General features: G+C 37.5%; 1 protein-coding gene across 4 annotated transcripts in view; it reads right to left on the reverse strand.

The window, feature by feature from the left end:
- The window catches only part of mtmr3.S (myotubularin related protein 3 homeolog S), a 50,496-nt gene that overhangs the window by 16,471 nt on the left and 8,495 nt on the right, over positions 1-25,530 (reverse strand). For 2 of the 4 annotated variants that reach the window (NM_001094586.1, XM_018238199.2), the window contains 12 exon segments: positions 2,022-2,133; positions 2,274-2,405; positions 2,511-2,719; positions 3,896-4,009; positions 4,159-4,255; positions 4,337-4,503; positions 5,274-5,356; positions 5,803-5,919; positions 6,222-6,311; positions 6,389-6,456; positions 7,441-7,487; positions 20,699-20,751. In NM_001094586.1, coding sequence (NP_001088055.1) covers positions 2,022-2,133; positions 2,274-2,405; positions 2,511-2,719; positions 3,896-4,009; positions 4,159-4,255; positions 4,337-4,503; positions 5,274-5,356; positions 5,803-5,919; positions 6,222-6,311; positions 6,389-6,391 — 1,124 coding nt within the window. In that variant the 5' untranslated portion in view covers positions 6,392-6,456; positions 7,441-7,487; positions 20,699-20,751. 4 annotated transcript variants of the gene reach the window in all.

Raw genomic sequence — 25,530 nt, forward strand, 5'->3', positions numbered from 1 at the left:
CGCTAGAATGACAAATCGCCTGCGCTAAAGCACACCGTTTTCCGAAGTCGCCCGAAGTTTCCTCACGAGGAATCTCCTCATGTGAACTAACCCTCAGCTATCAATTATTTACTTATGTATTTATGCTTTTAAAGTTGCACTTCAGCACAGGAGAATAGATTTGCTAAAACTTGTTACACATGTATACTTCCTCAATGACTGGTACAGTGTGAGGGATCCAGTTCCTGGTGGATGCTAACAAGGTAGCAGGTGTTCTAGATCTTATTTAGTCTTTCCCTTTAGTTCTCTGAATTTAGAGAGAGACACACAGACAGACAGACAGGCAGAGACACATACAGACATACATACAAAGATCTAAACTTCAAGGCTGATATGTATTTAATCCAGATTCATCTTATAGGACAGCATGAAAAAAGTGTATTCAGAATTGATCAGCTTCTAGGACAGATGTAATTTGGCTTACTAATAATGTTTTGATGACTCCTAATGCCTCAAAGCATAGCTTATCAACAGCAGCCCAGAGCATGCTGGGAGAGGGAATTGACAACTTTAAAACCACTGTTACTGTTACAGAAACAGCAGTGAGGTTTAGCAGGCCTACAAGTTCAATATATAAAATACATTTTTTCTAGCCATATTCTCCTTCTAGAAAGCCAAGCTGAGCTTAACTCTGGCATCCTGCAAAGGTATACAACAGAAACATTCAATTTATATTGGTACTAAAGTGCAGATTTTACAATATGTAGCCCGTTTAAGTTTCATTTCACTTTTATGCATGTCATTTAAAGTAAAAACACTTGTATCTGCTTGACTGACGTTGATCACAATGATTTATATAAAGATTTTTTTCGTTTCATCACAAATGTTGACATTCATGGAATCTGACTTTTCTTCTAGTCACAGTTAACAGGTTCCTTTTTACATTAACTGTAGTACAGCTTCTGAATCTCTAAACATCTAAAAGTCTGATCTATAAAAGAACAACAGTAGCAAAATAACAAGGAAATTCGAATTCATTTGGGAAAACCAACATGTTAGGAAAGCCTGTTTTTTCCCCCGCTAGACAAGTACTCCCTGTTCGAGATTAAATATTTGGGAGTCCAAGGATCTTTCTATATCAGCATGGTGCCACCATCTTTATATTGGATGGTATATTTGTATACTGCTCATGCACAAGCCTAGCTAGATGCAAAGGATCGCTGGGTAATACAGTTCAGATAGCAGCAAGTTGCTTATATAGAAATATCCCAGGACTGGTGCATTCTTTCCCAAATAGTGATGGATGAATCTGTACCATTTAGTTTTGCTAAAAATTTGTGAAACAAATGTCTATGGCCATTTTTTGTGGAGAAACACTGCAAAATATATGTCTGATCCCTGCTCACAAAAGCAGCGCTGGCCCACGAAAATTTTTTATTTTTTTTATTTCACTTGGAACCCTAAAATATTGGCACTTCTGAATGGATAGGGGTGTCCTTGTCTTTAAAGGAACAGTGACAACAAAAAATAAATCTTCGTAATTAAAATATAACGTACTGTTGATCTATAACGTACTGTTGTTAAAACTGGTGTATTTGCTTCAGAAACACTACTATAGTTTATATCAATTAAAACCCTAACCGATGTTGCTCATTGACCCCTTGGATGATGCTCCCATGGGCCTTAAATCAGGTGCTTATTTTTGAATTCCTGGCTTGGAGGTAAGTTTCAGTTGCATTGAAACCATGTGCACTGCCAAACAGAGCCTCCTGTAGGCTACCAGTCCACATAGGGACTACCAATAGCCAATCACAACCATGGCACCCTAGAAACCTTTTGCTTGCATCTGCTACTCTCCAACTTATTTTACATTTGAATGTGGCTCACAGGTTAAAAAAAAAAAAAGTGAAAAAGTTAGGGATCCCTGGTTCATAGAAATATGCAAGAAACAAGAAAGCAGCATAGTGTTTTACAATCAGTGTATACCACAATCTGTGTGGCCTTGTTAAAAGGAAAGTCAGACAATACACAGTGCTACTCACTTGGCTGGGTCAGGTATTTGTGTGCAGAGCAGGCGTAGCGACTGGAAACTTTTACGAATGGAGTGAATATTGGCCATTCCCATGAACACAACCTCACAGTTAGGATAATACTCTGTACAGTATTAAAAGATGTAACAGTATTAATGCACATCCTATATAATTTTGTACCATTCTTAAACACACAAGGGTTCAAATAACCTTTCATTTTTTTTATCAACACCCAACCTTACACACAACCCAGAACATTCTTACCAGGACACTCGCAGCCTCCACCCTTGGCACGGTTGGCCACGGCAGCAGCATATGATCTAGCATCAAGGATGAGCAGTTTTTGTGGCTGAACAGAGGGGCTTTCAGGAGGTGGAATGTTTGACAAAGAGGATTCTATTGAAAGAAACAAAGATATTTCAAATTATGGACTCTAAACCAAGAATATATTTTTATTATAATTAGTTGCACTATATTATCAAACAGTATTTAAATTACTACCAAAATCTACATCTGTCAGAACTCCACCATTTACGTGGTTGCGGGGACAGCCACCATTGGCCATTTTGCCTGGGCTGGTTCGACTACTGTCTGTGGCACAGGCTTTAGCAACAGACTGAACAAGATGCTCATCATCTGCGTTTCTCCAGCCCCACCAGCTGACTTCAGGTTGCCCACATCGTGCAATCACAGCCCCATTACTTTGATGCCTGCGAAAAATCAGAAAAGTATTTTTATAATAGGAGTCCTTTTAGGTGAAAAGCAATCATCTTGCCATGTGATTCAAGGGTTAAAAATAAGTTTTCTGTGTACTAGAGCATGCAACCAACAGACTATTGCAGTCGGAGAGTTGTAGTGCAGCATATGTAGGACAGCAGGATACACAGATTCTAGCTGTGAGACATTTTATATAATATAGCAGTTTCTAAGTTTAAAAAAAAAGAAGGGGAACTATTGCGAAAATGATTTTTTTAAAAAAAAAAAAGTTAAAGGGTTGTTCACCTTCCAAATTTTTTTGTTTTAAGATAGTTCAAAAGAAATATAAAGCCTTTACTTTCTATCTGACCAGCAGCAGATATAATTGATACAATAGTTGCTAATATTCCACAGTTGCTGCGGAGAAATGTAGCAAAGCTGTAACAGTTCAGAATGTGCACCTGGATTACTGACCTCTTTCAGAACGTAACACCACAGACAGGAACATTAGACTTTAAGCTTCAAGTTTGGGGGGGGGGGAAGGAAAGTACTGTAGTTTTAAAAAAAGTCAATTTCTGGTGAAATCTGAAAACAAGCAAACTGAATAAATATGTTTGGAAGGTGAAAACCCGCTTTAAATTTTGGTATATTATAGAATATTTTATTCTTAGCAACAATTTAATTGGCCTTCCTTTTCTACTTTTTAAAATTAAAAAAAAAACTTTTAAAATTTATAAGCGGTGTTATGTTTTGCGGCTCCAGACTATTTTTCTTTAGTGGAAGAGGGGGCAAAATGGCTCTTTTGATAGTAATGGTTGCTGACCCCTGGTTTAGGTGATGGGCAAGTATGAAGTTCCACCACTAGGTGTCAGTGATCCTCTTTCACAGGAAAAGCAATTGCAGTTTTGAAATGAACAAACTTATTTACACATTTGCTTTACATTTGAAGTAAAGGTAAACCGTAAACCACATGTGGTATATACTCCCCAGTGACTTTACTTGCTACGGCAACCCCTGGTCTGGTGCTCTGTACCCACTGTAATTTCCTGAAGACAGCACTGTCTTGCTGCTTCTAAGCTAAGCTATGGTTAAGTTAATAACAAGGTAACATAAGAAAAGATAAGAGAAAAGGAGAGCATGTTTGGCAGAAATCATGGCTTTCAGAGGAATACACCATTTCAAAGTCTCACCTGTACACCACAGCCGGAAAACGCTTCAATGAACGAAAGTTGGCAACACTTTCCAACTCTTTATCTGTTATCCAAGCAGGGATGATTAGTTCCTGTGGATAACTAGGACACAGCCTATGCAGAAACACACAAACATGTTCACATTACATTTTGTCTTGCTTACAGGATAAGTGTATGGTGCTATAACACACTTCATATTTTAGCTTATATTTACTAAAATCTTTAATAAAATACAAATCAGGACAAACCATTGCCTTACTTACCTAAACTTCTCATTGATATTCGAAATTCTCCAAGCATTTTCCATGTCAAAACCCATTCGTTCCACCTCATTCTTAAATCGTGATATTACGTAGTCTCCTGCACAAACAAGATTATATTTCAAAGACTAAAACTGACAATTTTCTGATAGGCCAAGGAGTAGGGGAATAAGCAACACACCTGGACGACACAAGTCTCCATGCTGTTCTTTTTCACTTGCATACACCTCCATACACCATGCATGGTATGCAAAGGAAAAGAGATCCTCAATTCGACTTGGTGGACGCAGAGCAGAATTCATGCGTTTCTGCCATTCCTGCACTTGCTCAAAGCTGGAGAACTGGCACCTAGGACCAAACAGAGGTACATCTCAGAAGTCAGCAAAAATGTTTCTTTGAGCTAAACTCAAAACATTATCTTGACAAATAAAAAAAAGCTTTATTGTTCAATATAAAATATTACATTGGGGGCTCTTACTTTCTCTCATGTCTGCAAATAAACTATTTCTTTAAAAACACATGCTCCCTATTGCCAGTAATATGGCATCACAGAGTTCTGGTACTGCTCAGCTGTAAAGCATTTTTCAGGGTGATATATAGATCACACCCTGTATAGTTACTGATGGAAGTATAGCTCTCATTGAATGAAAACACATAACATAATTTCATAAATCTATTATTTACATTACGATCATTTATGACTTTTGTGACAGAAAGACTAACCTGTTCAAAGTACAATACAGGTATGGGATCCGTTATCCTGAAACCAGTTATCCAGAAAGCTCCAAATTACAGAAAGGCTGTCTCCCATAGACTCAGTTTTATCCAAACTTTTTTGTTTGGATTCCTTATGCTTCCAATCCTTATTGGAAGCAAAACCAGCCTATTGGGTTTATTTCATGTTTACAAGATTTCAGAAAGATCCCTTATCCTGAAAACCACAGGTCCCAAGCATTCTGGATAATGGGTCTCATACCTGTATCATGTATTTATGAGTGCTAGATAAAAATCATATCTATACCATTTTGATAGGCTTCTTTCAATAACATTGTTATAGAAAACCATCTCCCCCAATAATAATCCAGTTTACCAAACTGGAGTTCTGTTCCATATTCTACCTGATCACTTTACAGTCTTTGCAGGTCAAATGGAGCTGGAAAGGATCACGACACTCAACAGATTCAATGAGCTGCAGTGGAACCTACAAACAAGACCACAAATACATTATTAAATAAAAATAGGAGAATTAGAGAGTGAGAGTTTCCAACTTTTAGCCATAATTTTATTATCTGGGGTGGGGTATATGAAAGGGTTGGTCTGTCATGCAAAAGGCATGGTCCGGACACAAATGGGGGCAGAGTCACACATCATCTTCCCTATACAAGGGAGTGAGTAGGGCGGGTGTCTTTGGGAGATGGTGACTGCTGAGAGAGGGGATTGAATTTGTGTTGGGGTAGATTAGAGGCAGAGGACTAGAGATTATTAATTTACTGTAAGTATATTGACAACCCTAACAAAGAATTAAGATCTATTGAGAAAGTTTACTTTTGCTTTCGCTAAGGACCAAAACCAGTCAAAGAAGAATATGTGAGAATTTGGGTTAACAGTTGCATGTCACAGGTATAATGCATGAGAAGTCTCACTCACATTGATAGAAGATTCTTTATATTTGATGTTCAAACGATAGTTGGATAAAGAGATGACTGCATCCTCTGCTCGGCCCACAAACTCTGTGCTCTCTCCATGCAGCTCTTGGAAAGGAACCTAAATAATTAGTAGAAGAACTGTTAAAAACAAGAGGCAGCCAAAATCTTTCAACCATCACTAATTTATTAATAGGCATGTAACGCATAGCAATGTTTTATGAGTGCCTCATTAATCAAAAAGGATTGAAAGATATTTGCATAGCTGTGTTACTTAGATTTACTTTGATATATTAAAAAAAAAATAAAAAAAAAATATGAAACTGTAGTCAGCTGAATAAGGGTTCTGATCACATTTATTAAAGGGGTTCTTGTTTTTAAACAGCTTTTTAATAAGTTAGGACTGTTAGGTGAGCCACTCACCTGAAGGGTGTCATCTTCCCTGATCAGCTGTTTGCGTGGAAAAATCTGGTTGGCTTGGATACACTCTAGGCTGCTCTGACTTTCTTCATCCTAAAAGACATGGCACACTGTTAGTTGGGCAAAGTGCCAAGGGGGCTGAGTAGATTGTCAAGAAAATCAAGGCTTACCATGGCAAATGAAACCTGTATGGCTACACAGCGTCTTTACCAGGGTCTTTAAACTACACAGAATCCAACTGAAATGGAAAATCAATGACAAATATTAGGCACCTCCCAGAGATTATAATGCACTGGGCCTGTGCTCCTGTTCACAGAAAAATGCACTGAGATGGGTTACTTCTGTAGATGTTCACCTGCACAGACCACCTTACTTTATTGTCTTCATTTCTGGGCCAAGTGCAGCAGTGTGAAAAGTACTTTTTTGAATTTAAGTTTGGCCCTCACTATACTGCGCATGGGCCTGCCTGGACAAAAAAAAAAAAAAGTAGACAGCAATGATGGACTTCTAAGCAAATACCCCTGGCCAGTGCAGTTTTTAGCAAACAGAAGCACCAGCCCAGGGTATAAGGTGAACTGAATATTTTGGTGGCAAAAAGACAAGGACTATGCACAGGTCACGAGCAACATATTAGTGTGCTCACGCTACAAGGAAGAGACTATGGTCAAACTGATCTAAAAAAAAATAAAAAAAATTATATATATATATATATATATATATATATATATATATATATATATATATATATATATATATATATATATATATATATATATATATATATATATATATATACATATATATATATATATACATATACAAGATTCCTCTGCACTCAACCACCCATTACCAATATATTTAAGATATATATAGATATAGATATAGATATAGATATATAATAAATGAAAAAAGACCGCACTCACAGGGCTTCTTGTGGAAAAAGAGCCTTAAAGGGCTGTGAATTTATTCCTCAACGTTTCGGCTAGCAAACTGTAGCCCTTTGAGGCTCTTTTTCCACAAGAAGCCTTGTGAGTGCGGCCTTTTTTCATTTATTATATGTAACCTTTACCAGCACCCAGGCTATTAGCTTTTTGTTGTGGAGTGCACCAGTTTGGATCTAGATATATATATATATTTCAGTTCCTCCACCTGCCCCCCTGACCCCAAATCTTAATTAGTTTGCCACGTACATAATAAGGAATTTCTTCCTTCTTTTACTCACGCTTTGAAATTTCCCTTCCTTGGTGGTTGCAGGTTTAACACATTTTCCTACGGGGAACAAAGGAAAACATTTTTTTTTTTAGAATCAGATCTTTCTTCTACTATGCTTTATCACAAGACTGAACAGCTTATTTAGAAATGTGTACCTTATTTTAATGATTGTTCTCTGCTGTTGCAGGACATTTCACTGGATCTGAGATACAGACCCCACCTTTAATAGCTTTTAAATGCAGTTTTGGGTCCTATTCTATTGGTTAAGAATCACTGCTTCAGTATTTGATAGAACCAGATTTTGCAGCAATACCAGCTTTAAACACCCAGCTTTGCACTGAATAATTGTCATCTCCCAGGTACATTTTCCTCAAATTCATTGGACAAAGATCAGGACTCTGATTTGGCTATTGAAGGACATTAACCTTTAGCTTGAGTGTGAAAGTGATTGGGATCTTTAAATTGCATAGAAAAGAGCGTTCATTTAATCTTTAGCAGACTGAAACAGATCATGTGCTAGGCTATGTTGGGACAACCCATTCTTCTATTTCCCAAGAAAGCTATTTTAACAAGATACCCAGCTGATGAATGGCAGAGACTAGACATCATACGTGATTTAGATAAGAGAACTGAGGGAAAATCCTGACTGTATGTTTCTGACACTCCAGTACTATTTCCCCCCAACTTTTTTGTCATTCAAACCCTCCCTCAACTTTTTCCACTGTTAAGTGATAGACTGGGAACTTGAACTGCAGCAAACACCAGTTTTACCGGTGCAGAACATCAGTACATTATATTTCAATAACTTTAAAATACAGTCACTTTCATATTTAGCGTTATTGTTCTTTTAATACAGAGTGCTTGGATTATATAAGGATTTTTAAGCAATAAAAAACATTTAAAATATGAGATCAGTGCAAGGCACACACACTTTCTGACAACTAGCATGTGCCTGAGGAAATGTTATAGCCACAAGCTTTACAATGACTATATATAATCAGTCCCTGCTCTTGTGGAGTCTACATTTGTGATTTTCAACTTAACCAGGAGCCTGTGTGTTTTAGAGAGCGAGAGGAGTACCAAGGGGAACACACACAGTGACAAAATACAAACACCTTGCACCTTGTGTTCTGATTGGAATCAAACATATAACCTCAGGGTAAGGCCACACTTAGCGATAGCGCGGCGATTTGACTCGCCGCGACTTTTCGCCGCGACTTTTAAACGGCAATCGCTGGCGAAACTTTGGCGCTGGCGTCTATGGGGAATCGCTGCGTAAAAACACACGCGGCGATCTTTTTTCTATTGTCGCTTGAAATCGCCTCGCTAGGCGATTTCGAGCGACAATAGAAAAAAGATCGCCGCGTGTGTTTTTACGCTGGCGATTTTGCGCGATTCCCCATAGACGCCAGCGCCAAAGTTTCGCCAGCGATTGCGGATTAAAAGTCGCGGCGAAAAGTCGCCGCGAGTCAAATCGCCGCGCTATCGCTTAGTGTGGCCTTACCCTCAGAGCTACAACAAGTGCAGCTCAATGGTGCACCAGGAAAACACATTTGTTTCGGTACACAAAAGATATAGTAACATACATACTCTTGGCTACTTCGCAAAAGCCAAAAAAACTGATAAAAAGTCAGAGCAGGAAACTCAAGACAATGCAAATACTGGGCCAGAGCCAGCAGAGATGAATTCTGGTATAGGTTGTGTCACAGCTAAACAGCTCACTGACCAAGCAGAGGTCATCAGATTGTATTGCTCCCTGATTAACAGATTGTCTGCAGTTATTCCCTTTATGCAGATGAATGCATGAGGATGTGGTTAGGTTTATTAATGTTATATAAAGTGAAGCCTTTGTTGCTGGCTATTTCTCAGCAAAAGTCAGTACTGAATTCTCTGGGATCAGGGTAGATCTGTAGACCATGTGGATACGAAGGGGCCCATTTATCAACAATCACACAAATTTTGAAAAATTCAAAAATTTTTACTGTATTGTTCAGCGCTTTTTTCCCCCCATAGCTTTTATATTCTAATTTTTTAATAAATTCAGTGACAATCGTGGTTTAAGAGTTTTTGAGTTTAACCTAAAACCATTAAAATCCAACATTTAATAAATAAGCCTCCAAGCGTAAGTTGTGTGAAATAAAATGTTGATAGCATAACAATGAGCTCAAATATCTGCTTTAAATATCCATAAAATAGTCAAATTCTTAAATTACTTTTTATAAAAATTAAAATTGTACTCTTCTTAATTAAATCCATGTGAACATTCCCAGCAGGCACGACGGTTGCACTAGCTGATGATATAATACATACTCAGACCACTTTGTATAATCAGAACAGAATTTCACACAAAAGCAGCTTGCCTATATTATTGTATGCAAAAAATCAAAAGTGTACTTGTTTACTCTCATGAAATTCTATACACCTATACTTTGATATATGCTATACCGATTTAAATGCAGAACATTTGAAAAGCCTTATATTACACTTTCTATTTCTGGCCTTCAGAACTGTACAGTGTGTTCTAGGCCCCAGACGACCTTAGCAGCCATCTTCACCCTCCATGTCCCTCCCTATGGGCCTAGTTTGTACATATATTTTACATTTATTATGGCGACTCTAGATAACATATTATTGTAGCATATAAACAAAAAACATGAAAGCTATTTGAGTAAGAAAACTATTTGGCACAAAAGAGAGACCCAAAAAAAATAAAATAAAAACATGATTGTCAAAAAAAAATACTAAGAAATTGAGATCTTGAAGTACAACTGCAGCTCAGACTTAACTTGAAGATTTAAGAGTTTGTATTAAGTAACATAGATGCTGCACCACCTAAACCACTCTGCAGTTCTATCCCTGCTAAGTTAAAAAGAATCATACATTTGTGACTAGGAAAAGAAACCTGTCTAGTACTGGGATCACAAGGTAAAGGACAGCTAGCCACAGGATGTAGCCATATGCCATTCTGCAAGCCCATACTTACTCCTTAACTTTAAAGGAAAACTATACCCCCAAAATGAATACTTAAGCAACAGATAGTTTATATCAAATTGAATGACATATTAAAGAATCTTACCAAACTGGAATATATATTTACATAAATATTGCCCTTTTACATCTCTTGCCTTGAACCACCATTTCGTGACTATCTGTGCTGCCTCAGATCACCTGACCAGAAATACTACAACACTAACTGTAACAGGAAGAAGTGAGGAAGCAAAAGGCAGAACTCAGTCTGTTAATTGGCTCATGTGACCTTACATGTGGTTTGTATGTGTGCACAGTGAATCTTACGATCTCAGGGGGCGGCCCTTAATTTTTAAAATGGCAATTTTCTATTTATGATTACCCAATGGCACATACTACTAAAAAAGTATAATATTATGATAATGGTTCATTTACATGAAGCAGGGTTTTACACATGAGCTGTTTTACTCTTTTAATAGAGACCTACATTGTTTGGGGGGTATAGTTTTCCTTTAATCTGGTTTAAGTTGCCCTTAAAATATCATACAACTCATAAAACACAAGTAGCATATCTGTGTGGGTTTATTCTGGGTACACTCTACTCAGGGTTCCTCCTACACCACAAAAGCATACAGGCAACAAACTGATAAATACAATACAAAGTAACATTAAAATATTGCTACCCAATAGAAAAGAGGCCTTGGTTGAACTGGATACATCTGGAAATGTAGCATACCGGCTGCTGTTTCCAAGTTTTTGTAAACTGGTAACTTTGGTGAGCTAAGAGAAATTGTGACCAAATACTAGAATGCAAAAGGTATAAACAAAAACATTGATTACACCAGGATACAGGAGGCAGTTTTAAAAAAAAAATATTTTCTGAAAATCTAAGAATCTTCTTTCCTAGCCTATGGGCACATGCATGTTACATTTTTGTAGCATGTTTATTTTCTATCCTACAGCTCTACCATCTGTACCAGAGCTAATAATAGAAAGCACCTTTCCCACCTGTGTTTGAGAGGCAGCTCTGCAAACCCTTTATTGAACCTTTTGCTGTAGCACAATGGCCTACAATAAGTACATTGCTTTTCATATTAGATAAACAAACACTTTTTATTTCTGTTGCCAGAACTGTGTCCATGTGTCAAATTCAAAGGTAACCATCGATACCACCAACATAAAAGTGAATCAAGCCCTTTCCTTTGGCTGTACAATTGAGAATAAACTTATAAGCAAAACTATGCGCAATAACTTCTTACAAGAAAACATACAAGCAACTCTAAATAGCATAGAAGAGGTGACTGATACAGAACATCATACAATGTAGAAAGCAATCCAGCAGCACACTGATTTTTTATGCAATAAGTGATATTATTTATTCAGCCCTGAATAAATAATAAATAAAAAAAAAAAAAAAAAAAAGGGCTGAATAAATAATAAATAAAAAAAAAAAAAAAAAAAAAGGGCTGAATAAATAATAAAAAAAAAAAAAAAAAAAAAAAAAAAAAAGGGGCTGAATAAATAATATCACTTATTGCATAAAAAATCAGTGTGCTGCTGGATTGCTTTCTACATTGTATGCTGGACCCTGTGGGCAGGAAAGGGTCAACCAGAGCAAGCACCTGACACCCTGCATAGGGTTATTGTGAAGGGTCGAGCACTCCGAATTTTGCAAATACTGATACAGAACATCAATCTTACTGCCATGAACTAGCACAACCAAATATAGAATTTAAAATACCTAGAACAGGGGTCAGCAACCTTTACTATCAAAAGAGCCATTTTGCCCCTTCTTCCACTAAACAAAAATAGTCTGGAGCCGCAAAACATAACACAGCTTATAAACTTTTAAAAGTTTTAACCTTTTTTTAATTTAAACTGTTACAGCAACAGAAAACAACAAACAAAAGTGCAGTGTGCATGTGTAGGACTACTTTGAAATAAATTAAACACTGAATAGCCCTATTAAAATGTTACTGTTCTCATCTGTTTAATGGCATGGGATATAGACGTCATTAAAATATGCGTCACATCCACGTCTAAAGCACTTGTACCTGCTGCAGCTGGAATCTCTGGAAGCTTCTCTCTTGTCTTGAGTATGTGACCTCGGTAAGGACCATGATGAATCAACTTGCTGCGATCTCATTCCTGCCACTCCTGGGACGTCTATACAACCCTCACACCTGCAAACCATTCGCTTACCGCAGTCACACCTCAAGAAGCCGCCGCCAGGTGCAAGGGCAGTATAGATGACATGATAGGCAAAGCCGCAAGACCGAGCCGCAGCAAGCAGGTTGAAGAGCTGCATGAGGCTCCAGAGACGCGGGCTGCCTACCACTGAGCTAGAACCGGACACTCCTTTTTTATGCTTTTATTATAGTCCATGTTCATCTGCAGTAACCACTGCACAATTTAATGTGTGACGCCTGTGAATAAGGACTGCAGTGAGGTTAAGCATGAGTCCTTAGAGGTACATTTGCCATCTATGTGCATCAATGTTACTAATAATGCTTTTCCACATTTGGTGATAATACAATAAAAGCAACACAATAAGCACAAGCCTCAATACATCAACATGTATATCTACTGTGCAGAAGGGCTATTTGGATATATTTCATATTATAATACTGCACATGGGTTGCCTTACAAATCTAAATGAACACTCTACTATAAATATTTCCAGACTTTAGCAATAAGGGGTCTATTGTCAACTCTACCAGGTCAACAGTGTTATCAAGGTTCTGTAACAGAACTATCAGCAAAAAACAAACATGACCTATAAGTACATTTTAATGTAGATTACCATTTGAAAAGAAAATGTTGTGTGTCAGTATCACTTTAAGGGCATACAAAAGCTTCTGATATATTACAAGAATTGAGTGTATTAGCTGGTGTTTTGTAGAGCAAACAAATAGTGACTGTGTCATTGCCCTAATACTTTGCACACATGCAGGACATTTTTTCAGTTTTACTGAAAAGTTGGCATTCAACAATAGGAAACATGACTGCTCGGTACAGTGCTTTTTTTTTACCCCGGGCTGGTGCATTTTTTCCCCCTAAAATAAGCACCAGTCTGGAGTAATAACTAAAAATATAGCTAACCAGGTACCCTGTGATATCACAGAGTAAGCATGTTAACATATGTAAACATGTTTTGCTTCTTTGCTTACTTCTTTATTCTGGAGATACAATGGCCTAAACACAATGGAGGTTATAGTGTTTGGGAAAAGTTGGATTATGCTCATCAGAAAATTAGCATACTCCAATTCCTCAAATACTATTGCAGCAACGACAAATGAGGAGATTAGTCGCCATGCATGGGCGATTTATCTCCTCCAAATGCTTTCACAGTGCCTAACATTTGAATTGTCAATGCGGAAACATGTGACGCAGCTACTTTCCAAAGTAGCCTAAAATGTCCTTGCAAGGAAACATGTGGTTTTCTACATTTCCTGCCACAAGCATTATTAGATTTTAACAGACACTGTGGCGATAATGAGTAGAGTGTGCCTTTAATTATGCTTTTCCACCCACAGAGTTGTTTATCAGTACCTGCAACTCAAAGCAGTAGAGATAAATTCCCCTACGCAGCTGACAGCACTAGATAAATCCTGCGTGTTAAAGCCTATTTATGTTTTTGCCAGCTCCCTGTAAACACAAAGATTTCCTTGTCCCATGTCAATGTATTGAATATCAACAATTACAAACTATTAAAAACAAAAGAACATAACTGGGGAAGAAAACATATGACACTAAATTAATGGGAGGAAAATTAGCAGTCTGCTAAGTACATTGACAAGGGTTAACCAAATAACTAGAAGTGTATTGGCTTGTATGTTCCAGCAAGTATACAAATGAACAGGAGAAGGGTTCAAATAATAATGTCAGAAATTGCTGTCCAACTAGAGCCCCAAGGATGAGGGCATATGGGCCGTTGGCTCTGCTGGCCTCAGCCTGTGTTATTTTAGCTTTTTGCTTTGGCTCTGCTTCTCTCAGTCTACAAGGAAAAAATGCAAGTTGAAAGAAGCAGAGCAAAGACTCCATATGTCAACTTAAAATATTTTATTTTTTTCTCCCTAGTTGCTAGGGTAACTGATATATAGCAACCAGCAATGGTAATGTGAACTCCAAGTCTGAGAGCTGCAGAACATATATAAAAATAATAATAATAATATTAAATAATATTGTTTTTGCTGCTAACATAAGGGCTTTAATGTACCAGAACTAGAATAATAGCATTACTTATGGTAAGGCATAGGGTATAATCAGTAAACGAAACCGGTCCAGATATTTAGCTATCAGACTATCTCACATGTCACGCACCAGGGCCCACCCCCCACTAGTTACGCTACTGTTTAAAGGGTTTGTTCACCTTAGAAAAACTTTTTCAGTTCAATTGTTTTCAGATTGTTCCCTAGAAAAATACTTTTTTCCAATTACTTTCCATTATTTATTTTTTAGTGTTTTTTCAAAATTTAAGTTTAAAGTTTAGTGTTCCTGTATCTGGTGTTTGAGTCTGGCAGCTCAGTAATTCAAGTGCAGACTCTGAACTGTTACAATTTTGCAACATTTAGTTGATACATTTCTCAGCAGTATCTATGGAGTATTAGCAACTATTGTATCAATTCTAACAGTTGCCTGTGATGAAACTCAGGGATACTGCTCAGCAGGGTCAAAGATAAGAAATGTATCAACTAAATGTATCAATTTAGAACAGTTTACAGGGCGGGTGCCCCCCCGGGCGGGTGCCCCCCCTCCAGAGCTGCTTTAGAAGAAGATAAAACATGACACTTTACACTTGAATATTACAAAAACGGTCATACATAGAAAATAGAAAGTAATTGGGAAAATGCTTTATTTCTGGTGAACTATCGAAAACCAGCTTGACTGGAAAAAGTGTTGGATGGTGAACAAGTCCTTTACAGTTGTTGACTCCTCACATGGAGAGCTTACGGTTGACACCACAGCAAGTATTTGTCCACTTTCACTTTAGCAGCATGCCCTATGTGTGTTTCACTTTCACTCTGTCAGCACAAGTCCATGGTGTATGCCAAATGGAATAAATAGTGCAAAGTGCCATTTCAGAAACAATAGGACTGATAAAGTATCCTCTTCCAAAAATGATGTTGCATAATGAAACTAAATTCCAAGCAAGTTTCCAATACCCAATACAAACCTTGAAATTTTTTTAAATTATTTGTAAATGCAGTTGCTGTTAAAAGCAGTATCTATCTGGCCATTTAAATTCTCTGCACTGTTGGCCCAGTTTTCCAGTTGTTTTTAAGCAGATTCTGCTACAGTAGATCGAAAGTCAAAGCTAGCAGTAGAGAAAATATAAAGACTTGCAATGTTGCAAATAACTGTAAAACTTCTGAATATGTTTGCTGGTGAAGGGAAAATTACTGAATTGTATCAAATTATATTTTCATCAGTTATGCAAAAATGTTTCCGGGTGGCCATTCCCATTTCAGCTATTAACAGACATCTATTCTTTGGGACAAGTGGGTTTTCATGACTCAAAACTGAATTAAAAAAAAGGAACAGAAAATAGAACTTTTTATTTTGATCTGAAAACCTGTGTGAATTGATCGTCACATTTTCACCCAGTTTCCACATTTGGAAACTGGATGAAAATATGATAATCGATTCACACAAGCAGAAAGGTTTCTTAAATTCTCTCCAAGGGGCAAATTCACTAAAGCGTGGAGCGGCTAACACAAATTCGCCAGCGTGACGTCATTTAGTTACTTCGCCAATTTACTAACGGGTGCTGGCATCAATTCGCTAGCGAAGTGGACCTACTCTACTTCGCACCCTTACACCAGGCAAAGTTGCGATATGGCGAAGGGACGTAACTACGCTGATTCACTAACTTGCGCATTTTACTGAAGGTTACATCTTGCGCCAGACTTTACTTCGCCAGGTCAGACCAGGCAAAGGTCAATACGATAGGAGTTTGTCCAAAAATAGTTCAAATTTTTCTAAGTCCCAAAAAACGCTGGTGTCTTACTTTTTTTAAAGGTGATAGGCTGAAAAATAGCGTACATTTTTTTGGGGGTACCCTCCTTCCCCCTACATTTCCTAACATATGGCACCTAAACGATACAGTGGGCACATGCGTAGGGCAATAGAACCCCTTAATTTTATTTTCTAAAGGTTTCCTGGGCTGGTGTATATGTCCATTTTATTTTAACTTTGCGATGTATGCAAATTAGGCATCGCTAGCGTAACTTCACTTTTCCTGACAAAGTAACGGTAGCGCAGCTTCGCTACTGTTAGGTTCCCTGAGTGCAACTTTGGATTTTAGTGAATTTGCGTAGCGCTGGCGAAACTACGCCTGGCAAAGTGTGGCGAAGCTGTCGCTGGCGCAACTTCGGATCTTAATGAATTTGCCCCAAGATCTAAGAATTGGTCTTGCACCCAATTTTGGTCCTGACCTATAAAAGTTAATAATACCTGTGCTATAGGAAATACATTGAAAACTTGCAGTACCCAAGAAACTAAGGTTTCATTGGTATAACCAATCACTTTACCGGATGACCAACTGGCTTTTTGTAGCTAGTGGATTCTATACTGGCATAATAGTGTTCCAATATTTTTGGTTCAGTGAGAAAGACCTATGGATGATCTTTCTCTCCTCGTTAAGCCCAGGAATTCGGACAATTCACTGCCAGAGTACAAAAGGAATAATTTAATCAAGCTAACCAGTGAGGCAAACTCTAATAGAGGGTTTACTGTACATTCCAGAAAACAGAAGCAAATTCACACCAAGAAAATAGCGAACCCCTTCAGTGAATTTCTTTCAAAATCTTTTGAGTGATACAGACAGAAAATATTTGAAATATGCAGTCATCATACAGGAGTGTACAGTCAGGAACATTAATTCAAGCTATACTACCTTTTTTCCCCATGTGAAATGCATAACCAAGTCATGTAAATACTATCAGGCATTTAATCAGTTAATTGTAACAGAGGGTATTTTGGCTTCTTTAAAACCAAGCCAAAACACTTTTTGTTATGTCTGACTAGTGTCCAAGTCCTATGCCCTAGTGCCCCATTGTGCCTGCAATGGGAACATCTAACTAGGCTGTACAGTCTGAATGTTGGAATTTATAGCAGATTTAACTACTTTTGCTGAAGGAACAATGAAAAACTTGCATAGCTCTACCCAGCTTTCTTTTCCTCCTTCAATGGTTTTAAAGCTATTTGTAAACAAATATAATTGCAGTGAAAACAGTGTTGGTCCCTTTGCTCTCGGATTGTTACTACTGAAAAATTTTGTTAGAAATCAATTTTCCTCTAGGACCGTTAATCAGCTGCCTTCTGTTATATTGTATTATTTGTCCCTTCATTAGGATTTTGGCTATTGAAGCAAAAACAATGTAGCAAAACGCAGGTAACTAACAGACTTGGTGGAGAACTGACTTCTTATGGTATATATTTATAAAATAACTAAAACATGTTGAATATGTTTAATCAATGAATTCTGGACGTAATTAGAATTGTATTTTTCTTTTAACATGCAAAAGCAGTTTTAGGGTCTAGATTCCTTTTAAAGATTTTCTACTGAAAAATCTCCAAGAGCAGCTAAGTGATTATTTTAGAGGATGGAAATTTGTTAAAACCCAATAACATGGCAGCACCAATGGCTGTTTTTAGGTGCAGAGAATCACTAACCTTTTTCTAAGAGGATTCATATTATGAAGACTGGGAGTAAGCTTCAAGACTAAGGAATGTTCTGGAATTATGCAGGTAATTTTAAATTACCATTGTCAGCATTAAAATGGGTATTGGGGGACCTACCCTAAACTACTTGTGAATAATATTTAATTCACAGGTAAAGAATTTCTAAAAGTCAGTGTGTAAGCAAAATTAGGTCACAGCCTTAAAGGACCAGTAACGTCAAAAAATTTAAAAAAAAAAAGTTTGTATATAACGGAAAAAAACGGCAAGACATATTTAACTTTAAAATCGCAAAGTCTTTATTAAAAAAAATAACTTACCGAAACTCCGCTTGCGCTCCTCTTCAGAAAAGGTGACAGGGCGATGATCCATTGTGCGGTGCTCAATTTCTCCTACCTGGCAGAAATCGAGCGCCGCACGATGGATCGACGACCTGTCGACTTTTCTGAAGAGGAGTGCAAGCGGAGTTTCGGTAAGTTATTTATTAATAAAGACTTTACCATTTTTAAGTTAAATTTGATGTTACTGGTCCTTTAAGCCACTTGAAACAGCTGGATAGAACCAGGAATCAAACAGCATAGCAAGAAGAGCAGCACTGGACCTTAGTTCTCAATCAACGCATTTACAGAAGCACATGCACTCATGGTGGCCAATTATTTCTCCAGCGAGGGATATTTTTTTCCCCTGTGCATTTAAAATTTACCATACAGACACCCAAGAGTGGCCTCCTTAGACAAGGGCCCTCCAGTACAGACCTATATACAGGTATGGGACCGGTTATTCAGAATGCTCAGGACCTGGGGTTTTCTGGATAACATATCTCCCTTCTCTCAAGGAAACTTTGGAAATTGAAGCACCGCAAGTGCATTGCCGCAGGCGATTTTTAATTTTAGCAGGCAGAAGGCAGTTTGGAGATATTGTCACCGAATCTGCACGTGTGCCCCTGCCCTAATACAGTACTGAACTACTAGAGTGTCCATACACAGGACTAGAGAAAAAGGATCACTGTGCAGAATAACCTTTGTCCATATACTTATCAAACATACACAAACAGTGGGAAATAAACAAAGTTCATTAAATAATCTATACTTTCAAACAAAGTTTATCACTACTTTTTACTTTCAAACAAAGTTTATCACTACTTTTTACTTTCAAACAAAGTTTATCACTACTTTTTTCTGCAGATAGATAAACAGTGAAAATGTGATCTATTTTACCTTAGAGGTAGGGCTATGACACATCAAGCTACTAGTCATGGCTACAAAACACCAGAAAATACCCTGCCATAGACAGTACCGAGAACTGTCTCTGATAAAACACGAGTAGTGTCTTAGCAGAGACAATTATCAGTATTATCTATATTGTAGCAGTAACAGATAGCTTAGTCAGCCTATGTCTAAGAGCCCCTAAGGCACGAAACGCGTAAGGCCTCCTGTCGTGATGTTTTTGCTATAATAAGTTTTTTTACTACATCTAATTTTTGGATTGTGGTCCTGTATGTGCCAGCCTTTTCATCATTTACTATTTGCAACATTGCCTCCCTGAGCTGAAGGGCTTGAGCACCTGGACCCCCTGTTTGTTTGGTTTATTCTTTAGGTTTTATTCTGTTATGGGGCCCTAACTTAAACAGCATGTTAAGGTTAAAAATCCCTGCTGTGGAACACGTGGCAGCTCCCTGATTCAAGTAATTTCCAGCTTACTTGAAAATGCTAAAAGTTGCCCTTTTAAATGCTTAATAACACCAAATGGAATCCTAGGTGTATTATCTAACAAAGGTCCTTGCAATAATTACACTGTCAGCTATAGCATATTAGAATTATGATCTGCACAATTTAAAATCAAAAGAAATTAAAGAAAAGAAACAAAGTGCAATAACCAATACAAAATAGTGAAAATTAATTACAATTAATAGAGAGAAAAAGAGAAAAAAAAATAGGAAAAAATTCCATAGGCATCAAAAAATAAAGTTAAGTCCAGAGGTTTCAATTAAATTGTCCAATCAAGTGAAGGAGTGATCGAAAGTGTCCAAGAAGAATAATGTCCAAAGCAGTAAAAATCACTAGAAAAAGATAGAAATTCTTATAAACCTTAAGATCCATAAGGTCCAAAGATTTTTTAAAAACATCCTGGACAAAGTATCCAACAAAAGCAAAAGATCCAGGAAACAATCCAGGAAAAAAGAAACAAAGTAACATATTAGACTTAAGCTGGCCATAGATGTTGAGATTTTTAAAAGATCAGATCCTGATCGTGAGACAACGACCTTCTCAGAACGATCGTACAAATTTACCATCAACTAAAAAGACCAATTTGGCAGGAAAACAAAGGGGAGCTGCCTGCTTGGCCCTGCAAACATAGATAGATTGGGCCCGACAAAGATTTTTGGACCTGGCGATCAATTTCCTGACAGATGTTGGCCGAAAAATCGTAAAATGTACGATCAATCTATCCCACTAAACGCACAATAATTTCGAAGGATTGGTCGGGCTTCCCTAAAATCGGTCGTTCGGTAAGAAGAATCGTCGCGTCTATGGGGAGCTTTAGGCAGAAATACTAAATATGCAGATAATGTATCAGTTTCAATAGATAATCAGGAGGAAACAAATTAACTCTCTTACCCTACGTGGAAGGGGAAATCTGTCCCGGAGGTCGATCCGTCAAAAATGCTTATCTGAAGAAGAAGACAAAAAATTTTGTGAAATGAACAATTTACAGAAAGCAAGTCATATCAAATTCTTCATTTAACCCCCTAGGGTAACGTGACTACATAAGCAATATCCAGTAGCACTCTCTCTGCAATAGGTTTTTCTTTATGTCAGTGCACGGCTTAGCGGTAACTTTTTCTATTATCTGCCATTGTGCTATTTTATGTCCCTGTGAAAAAAAATGTTTTGCCAATAAATACTCAACTTTTGATTTGGCTACTTTCTCATCTATTTTTTTGCTCTGTGTCTGTGGTGTAGGGGGTACTGGATGATAAGTTCGAATATTTCATTTGTGTTCATTTAGTCTAGTTTTTATAGGCCTGCTGGTCTGGCCAATGTATAATAAGCCACATGGGCACTTAATGCAATACACTACATTCTTTGCATCACAAGTACAGAAACTTTTGAGTTCATGTTTAGTACCCAATAGTGGATGAGCAGCAATATTTCCGGGTATAATGCCGCTGCAGTGACTACAATTCCTACAAGGGTAAGTACCTGTACTTTGCATACCCAGTATGCTGCGTACCCCCTTGTGGGGAGTGGTCTTATGTTTTTATAACTGCCCATATTTAGAGTCAGTGCTCAGTATCTTCCAATGTTTCAAGATAACACTACGATGAAACTTGGTTTGTAAATCTGCCTAACTGCCAGTTGATCCAGAGAAAGCCTCAACAATTTGCCTCAAAGGGGAAACAATTATTTCCCGACTCCAAAATGGCAATCGGACTAGTCCCTGGATCAACTTGTACTATGAGCTATCTCCCATAACCAAAGTCAAAAGATGTCACATGCTGCATTAAATAAATTTAAAGCAAAGGTTTCACCCTCCCAGCATTACCTGTGTGCCAGTGAATGTCTTGCAGGTATCACACCAACAGTATTATACGACACCTACAAAGTATGAATAGTTATTAAACTATTCCAGATATGCATTATTATGCTAGAGAATGAAACACTAGTGATGGCAGACACGTATGCCCCATGCATATGCAAATCAAGTATAAATGATGGGTATGTATAATTTTAGCTGACCCTCATTAAAGGGGGTATCCTAAAACTGACTTTTGCATAATGAATTGGATTACATTAAACAAGATCTTAAGGTTGCTCCATATTAAAACATTGGGCAGACTGAGTTGGATAGGATAGTGACAAACACAGTCAACAGACATAATTTATATGCCATCAGATCTAATGTGTGCAACTACTATAGTTTCACTTTAACAGAAAAGTGTGGCTATTCTTAAACTACCCAAAGCACAAGGCAGTGGTGATCTCATGTCCTTTATTATTATTCCTTATTTGTACAGCCTCAAACAGTGCAGTACATACCTGTCATGATCTATCTTTCCTATTGTTCCCTGGCCAATGGGCCTTACAATCTAAGGTTCTTATCACAGTCACACACTCTATGGTCAAATTGATCAGGAAAAAATATCAACCTGTCAGAAAACCCATGGAAGCATGGGAAAAAAATTACAGTGTCTGTGTTTTGTAACACAGGAGTGTTCAGTTATTTCTGAATCCATGGGGGGGGGGGGGGGAGTGTATTTTCTGCACAACTACCACTTTTTTTTCCCCAAATTACTATTTAGGCAGTTGGATTGAGAAAAGAGCATGCAGCAGCCTGACATCTGGTGCTTCAGTTATTGACACCTAGAAAGTTATGGGGGATGTGTGAAAATACTGAAACAAAGTCAGTAGGTCTTTAACAGAAGCATATAAACAATAAGTATATTAAGTATTGGAATTATTACTAATATAATAAAATGTTTATATGCTTAACGTTGCAGCTTTGCATAATCTTCTTGTGGCACTTGCACTTAGATGTGAATAGATAGATGTGCAGGCGATGTCGATGACACAATATATGATAATTCACGGACAAAGATTTTTTAATACAGCCAAAAGAGGACGAACAAGGCTGACTAGTCTACGGCTAATATAGCATACTTGTGACACAAGCATATTATGAAATAATAGTTATTTATGTGCCAATAACGGAGACAATGCACAATGTAAAGAAAGCATCATTTCAAGTTCAAGTTTCAAGACTAAATTTGGCCGTACTCTGGCCTATTTTGTACAGTATCGGGCAGATGAAGATTTCAGACCTGCCTGATAAAATCATTTGAAACAAAGCATGTAGTTCTTTTATCAGGCACGTCTCAAATCTTCATCTGCCCAATACTGTACAAAATAGGCCCGAGCACAGCCAAATTTAGGCTTATTCCAAAAGATTCATATTTGAGAGAGTCACACCTGAGTATATTAGTAACAAACTCAACTTGGAAATGCAATCCAGGCAGGATTGCAGATAACATTCAGTTTCATCTCATTTGAGGTCTATTGATAAAATGGGGTTCAATATTGCACTGCTTTGTTAAAAAAAAAAAAAAAAAAAAAAGTGAAAGTACAAGCAGACAGGTCTAACGGCAACAATAACGGGAATGGTCGAGATTCTCTTGACAGGACCATGTGACCAGACTGTGGTTTAGAGGCTGAATGCCTTTGCTAAAGTGCTGATGAGAAGAATTCACATCATGAGTGAGAACATTTTGGAAATTAATCCCACCAAACAAAACCCATTTCTAATAAGGAAAACAAAATAGTAGGACCAGGCTGGAACACAGGCAACTGTAAAAACAAAAAAGCTAAACTATGGTATTTAAACCTACAGACTATGATTGCAATACTGGAAAGTTGTACTTTGCCACTAGACTTTAGTCTGCTTTCTTTTTACTCAAAAGTATAGTCTCTTCCTGCTTTCTTTCATAGAGCAGAAAACTACACTACTAAAATAGTGCGGAGTATAAAATATAAGCTAGTATGGCATTTTAGTATAAGTTTAACTATAGTTGTGTGTAATTCATAAACACAGGTGCAAAACCTGCATACATTTGGTAAATCTGGTGCTAGATGCAACCGCATTTATGGGAGGGGGCAAAGCATGTTGCATCATCATGGGGAGCCCTGGGATAACCTTATTGAGGCAGGTATAAGATACAGGGGATCATGTGCCAAATGGTAGGTATGGTAGGTCTATTAACTGCTGAAGAGCACACATATAATAGCCAAATTTCACCAAATGCTTACAATAAAGCAGCTGCTGGCATGTGTAGCTATTCAACAAGCTAACAAATGATTATTATTAACTCTGTCACAGGAATAAATTGTCATGCTAAACCTTTCATTCTAGCTTTAACCTTAAAGGAGAACTAAAGCCTAGGCTAGAATGTTGTACAGTATGTTTTGGTCTTCTGTACCCAACCGCAGCCCTTTAACTTTAATATCTGGGCTTCCAAAGAAGCCCAGTAGCTCCCCATCTCCTTTTCTGCGGATTCACTGCACATGCTCTGTGCCGTTGTCACTTACAGAGCTCTTTAAATGTAGGGACTGACTCGCAGTGTACACACATAGGATATAAATGACACAATATAAGATTGATTAGTACTTAATACAGATAAATACTACATGGCAGCTCAGAAACCAGTGCAATTAGTGTCAGAATATAATAATCAGTCCGGTAGCATCAGCTTATATTACAAGTCAACTTAATTTTCTGCTTGATAGTGTGAGATGATCCTTAAGCTTTGCTTCTTAACAGCTGCTCAGAGCCAACAGAGCATGTGAGTGTCGCAGACACTTTCCAAGATGGTGACCCCCTTTGACAAGTTTAAAGTCCTGGATCATTACTACTTTTGAGAAACTGAAACTTTAGGCTGGTGCAATAAGTTCAGTATATAAAATATGGCATTTTTAGCCATATTCATTTTTAGGGTATAGTTCTCCTTTAAGCTGTTCATGCACAACCTGAACTTTTAGGTGTTCATATAGGATGCAGGATTTAAATTCGATCATATGGGGAGTACAACGTGCAGAACCTTTCTTGTCAGTCAGGCAATATGACTGACATATTAATTGAAGTTAAAAAAAAAAATACAATAAAGGGATATATGATAATAGGGGGTGCAGGGGCCCATTTTAAGAGCATTTGCCTCAGATAGGTAATGACAATGGACTGGCATTGATAAGAAAAAAAAATTAACTATTTTCAAATAAACTTGGAAGCAAATCCTAGGGAGGTTGTACTGATGTTTTACATTATATAAAAAGTTACAGGATCTCAACTTGACCCTTTCCCTGCCAGCCGTTTTGTCCTATATGCGAAAATCTACTGCCAAGCTGTTTTTAGACATTTTGTACTTTAAGTGCCTTTCTCGAGGGGGTATTTTAGTTTACCCAGGAAATCAATATATTGTTGTTTTCAGGGCAACCTGAGCTTTCAAAATATGTAAGAATCTTAGTGTAATTCTACTTCTGTAAAAAAAATATAGGCTTCCAAGTGTCTAATAAAATGAAAAAAAAATCATGTTTCACAAAGAACAATCACATATATCATATTTTATGTACAAGAATACAGCCGATATGGAAAGGTCTATGTCTCCTGAATGCGGCAATAGCAAATATATATAGTTTGATGGAGATTTCTCACTTGTATAGATCAAAATCTACAAGCAGTACACTACCAAATTTCCAAAGCACTGCACCCCAAACTGCATACTTCTCATTTCAAGGCCAAACATTCCACTAACAGTAGGTTTACCCTAGAAAACTACTCATTATTAGAAAGAACAGATTCTGGAGAATCAAAAATGGGTAAATATATCCATGTACTCCAAACTACCAAGTTGCAATTGTGTCCTAAAGTTATGTTTTATAGAAATTGGTGATTTTTTTGA

The sequence above is a fragment of the Xenopus laevis genome, chromosome 1S, assembly GCF_017654675.1.
Source record: "Xenopus laevis strain J_2021 chromosome 1S, Xenopus_laevis_v10.1, whole genome shotgun sequence".
Lineage (NCBI taxonomy): Eukaryota > Metazoa > Chordata > Amphibia > Anura > Pipidae > Xenopus > Xenopus laevis.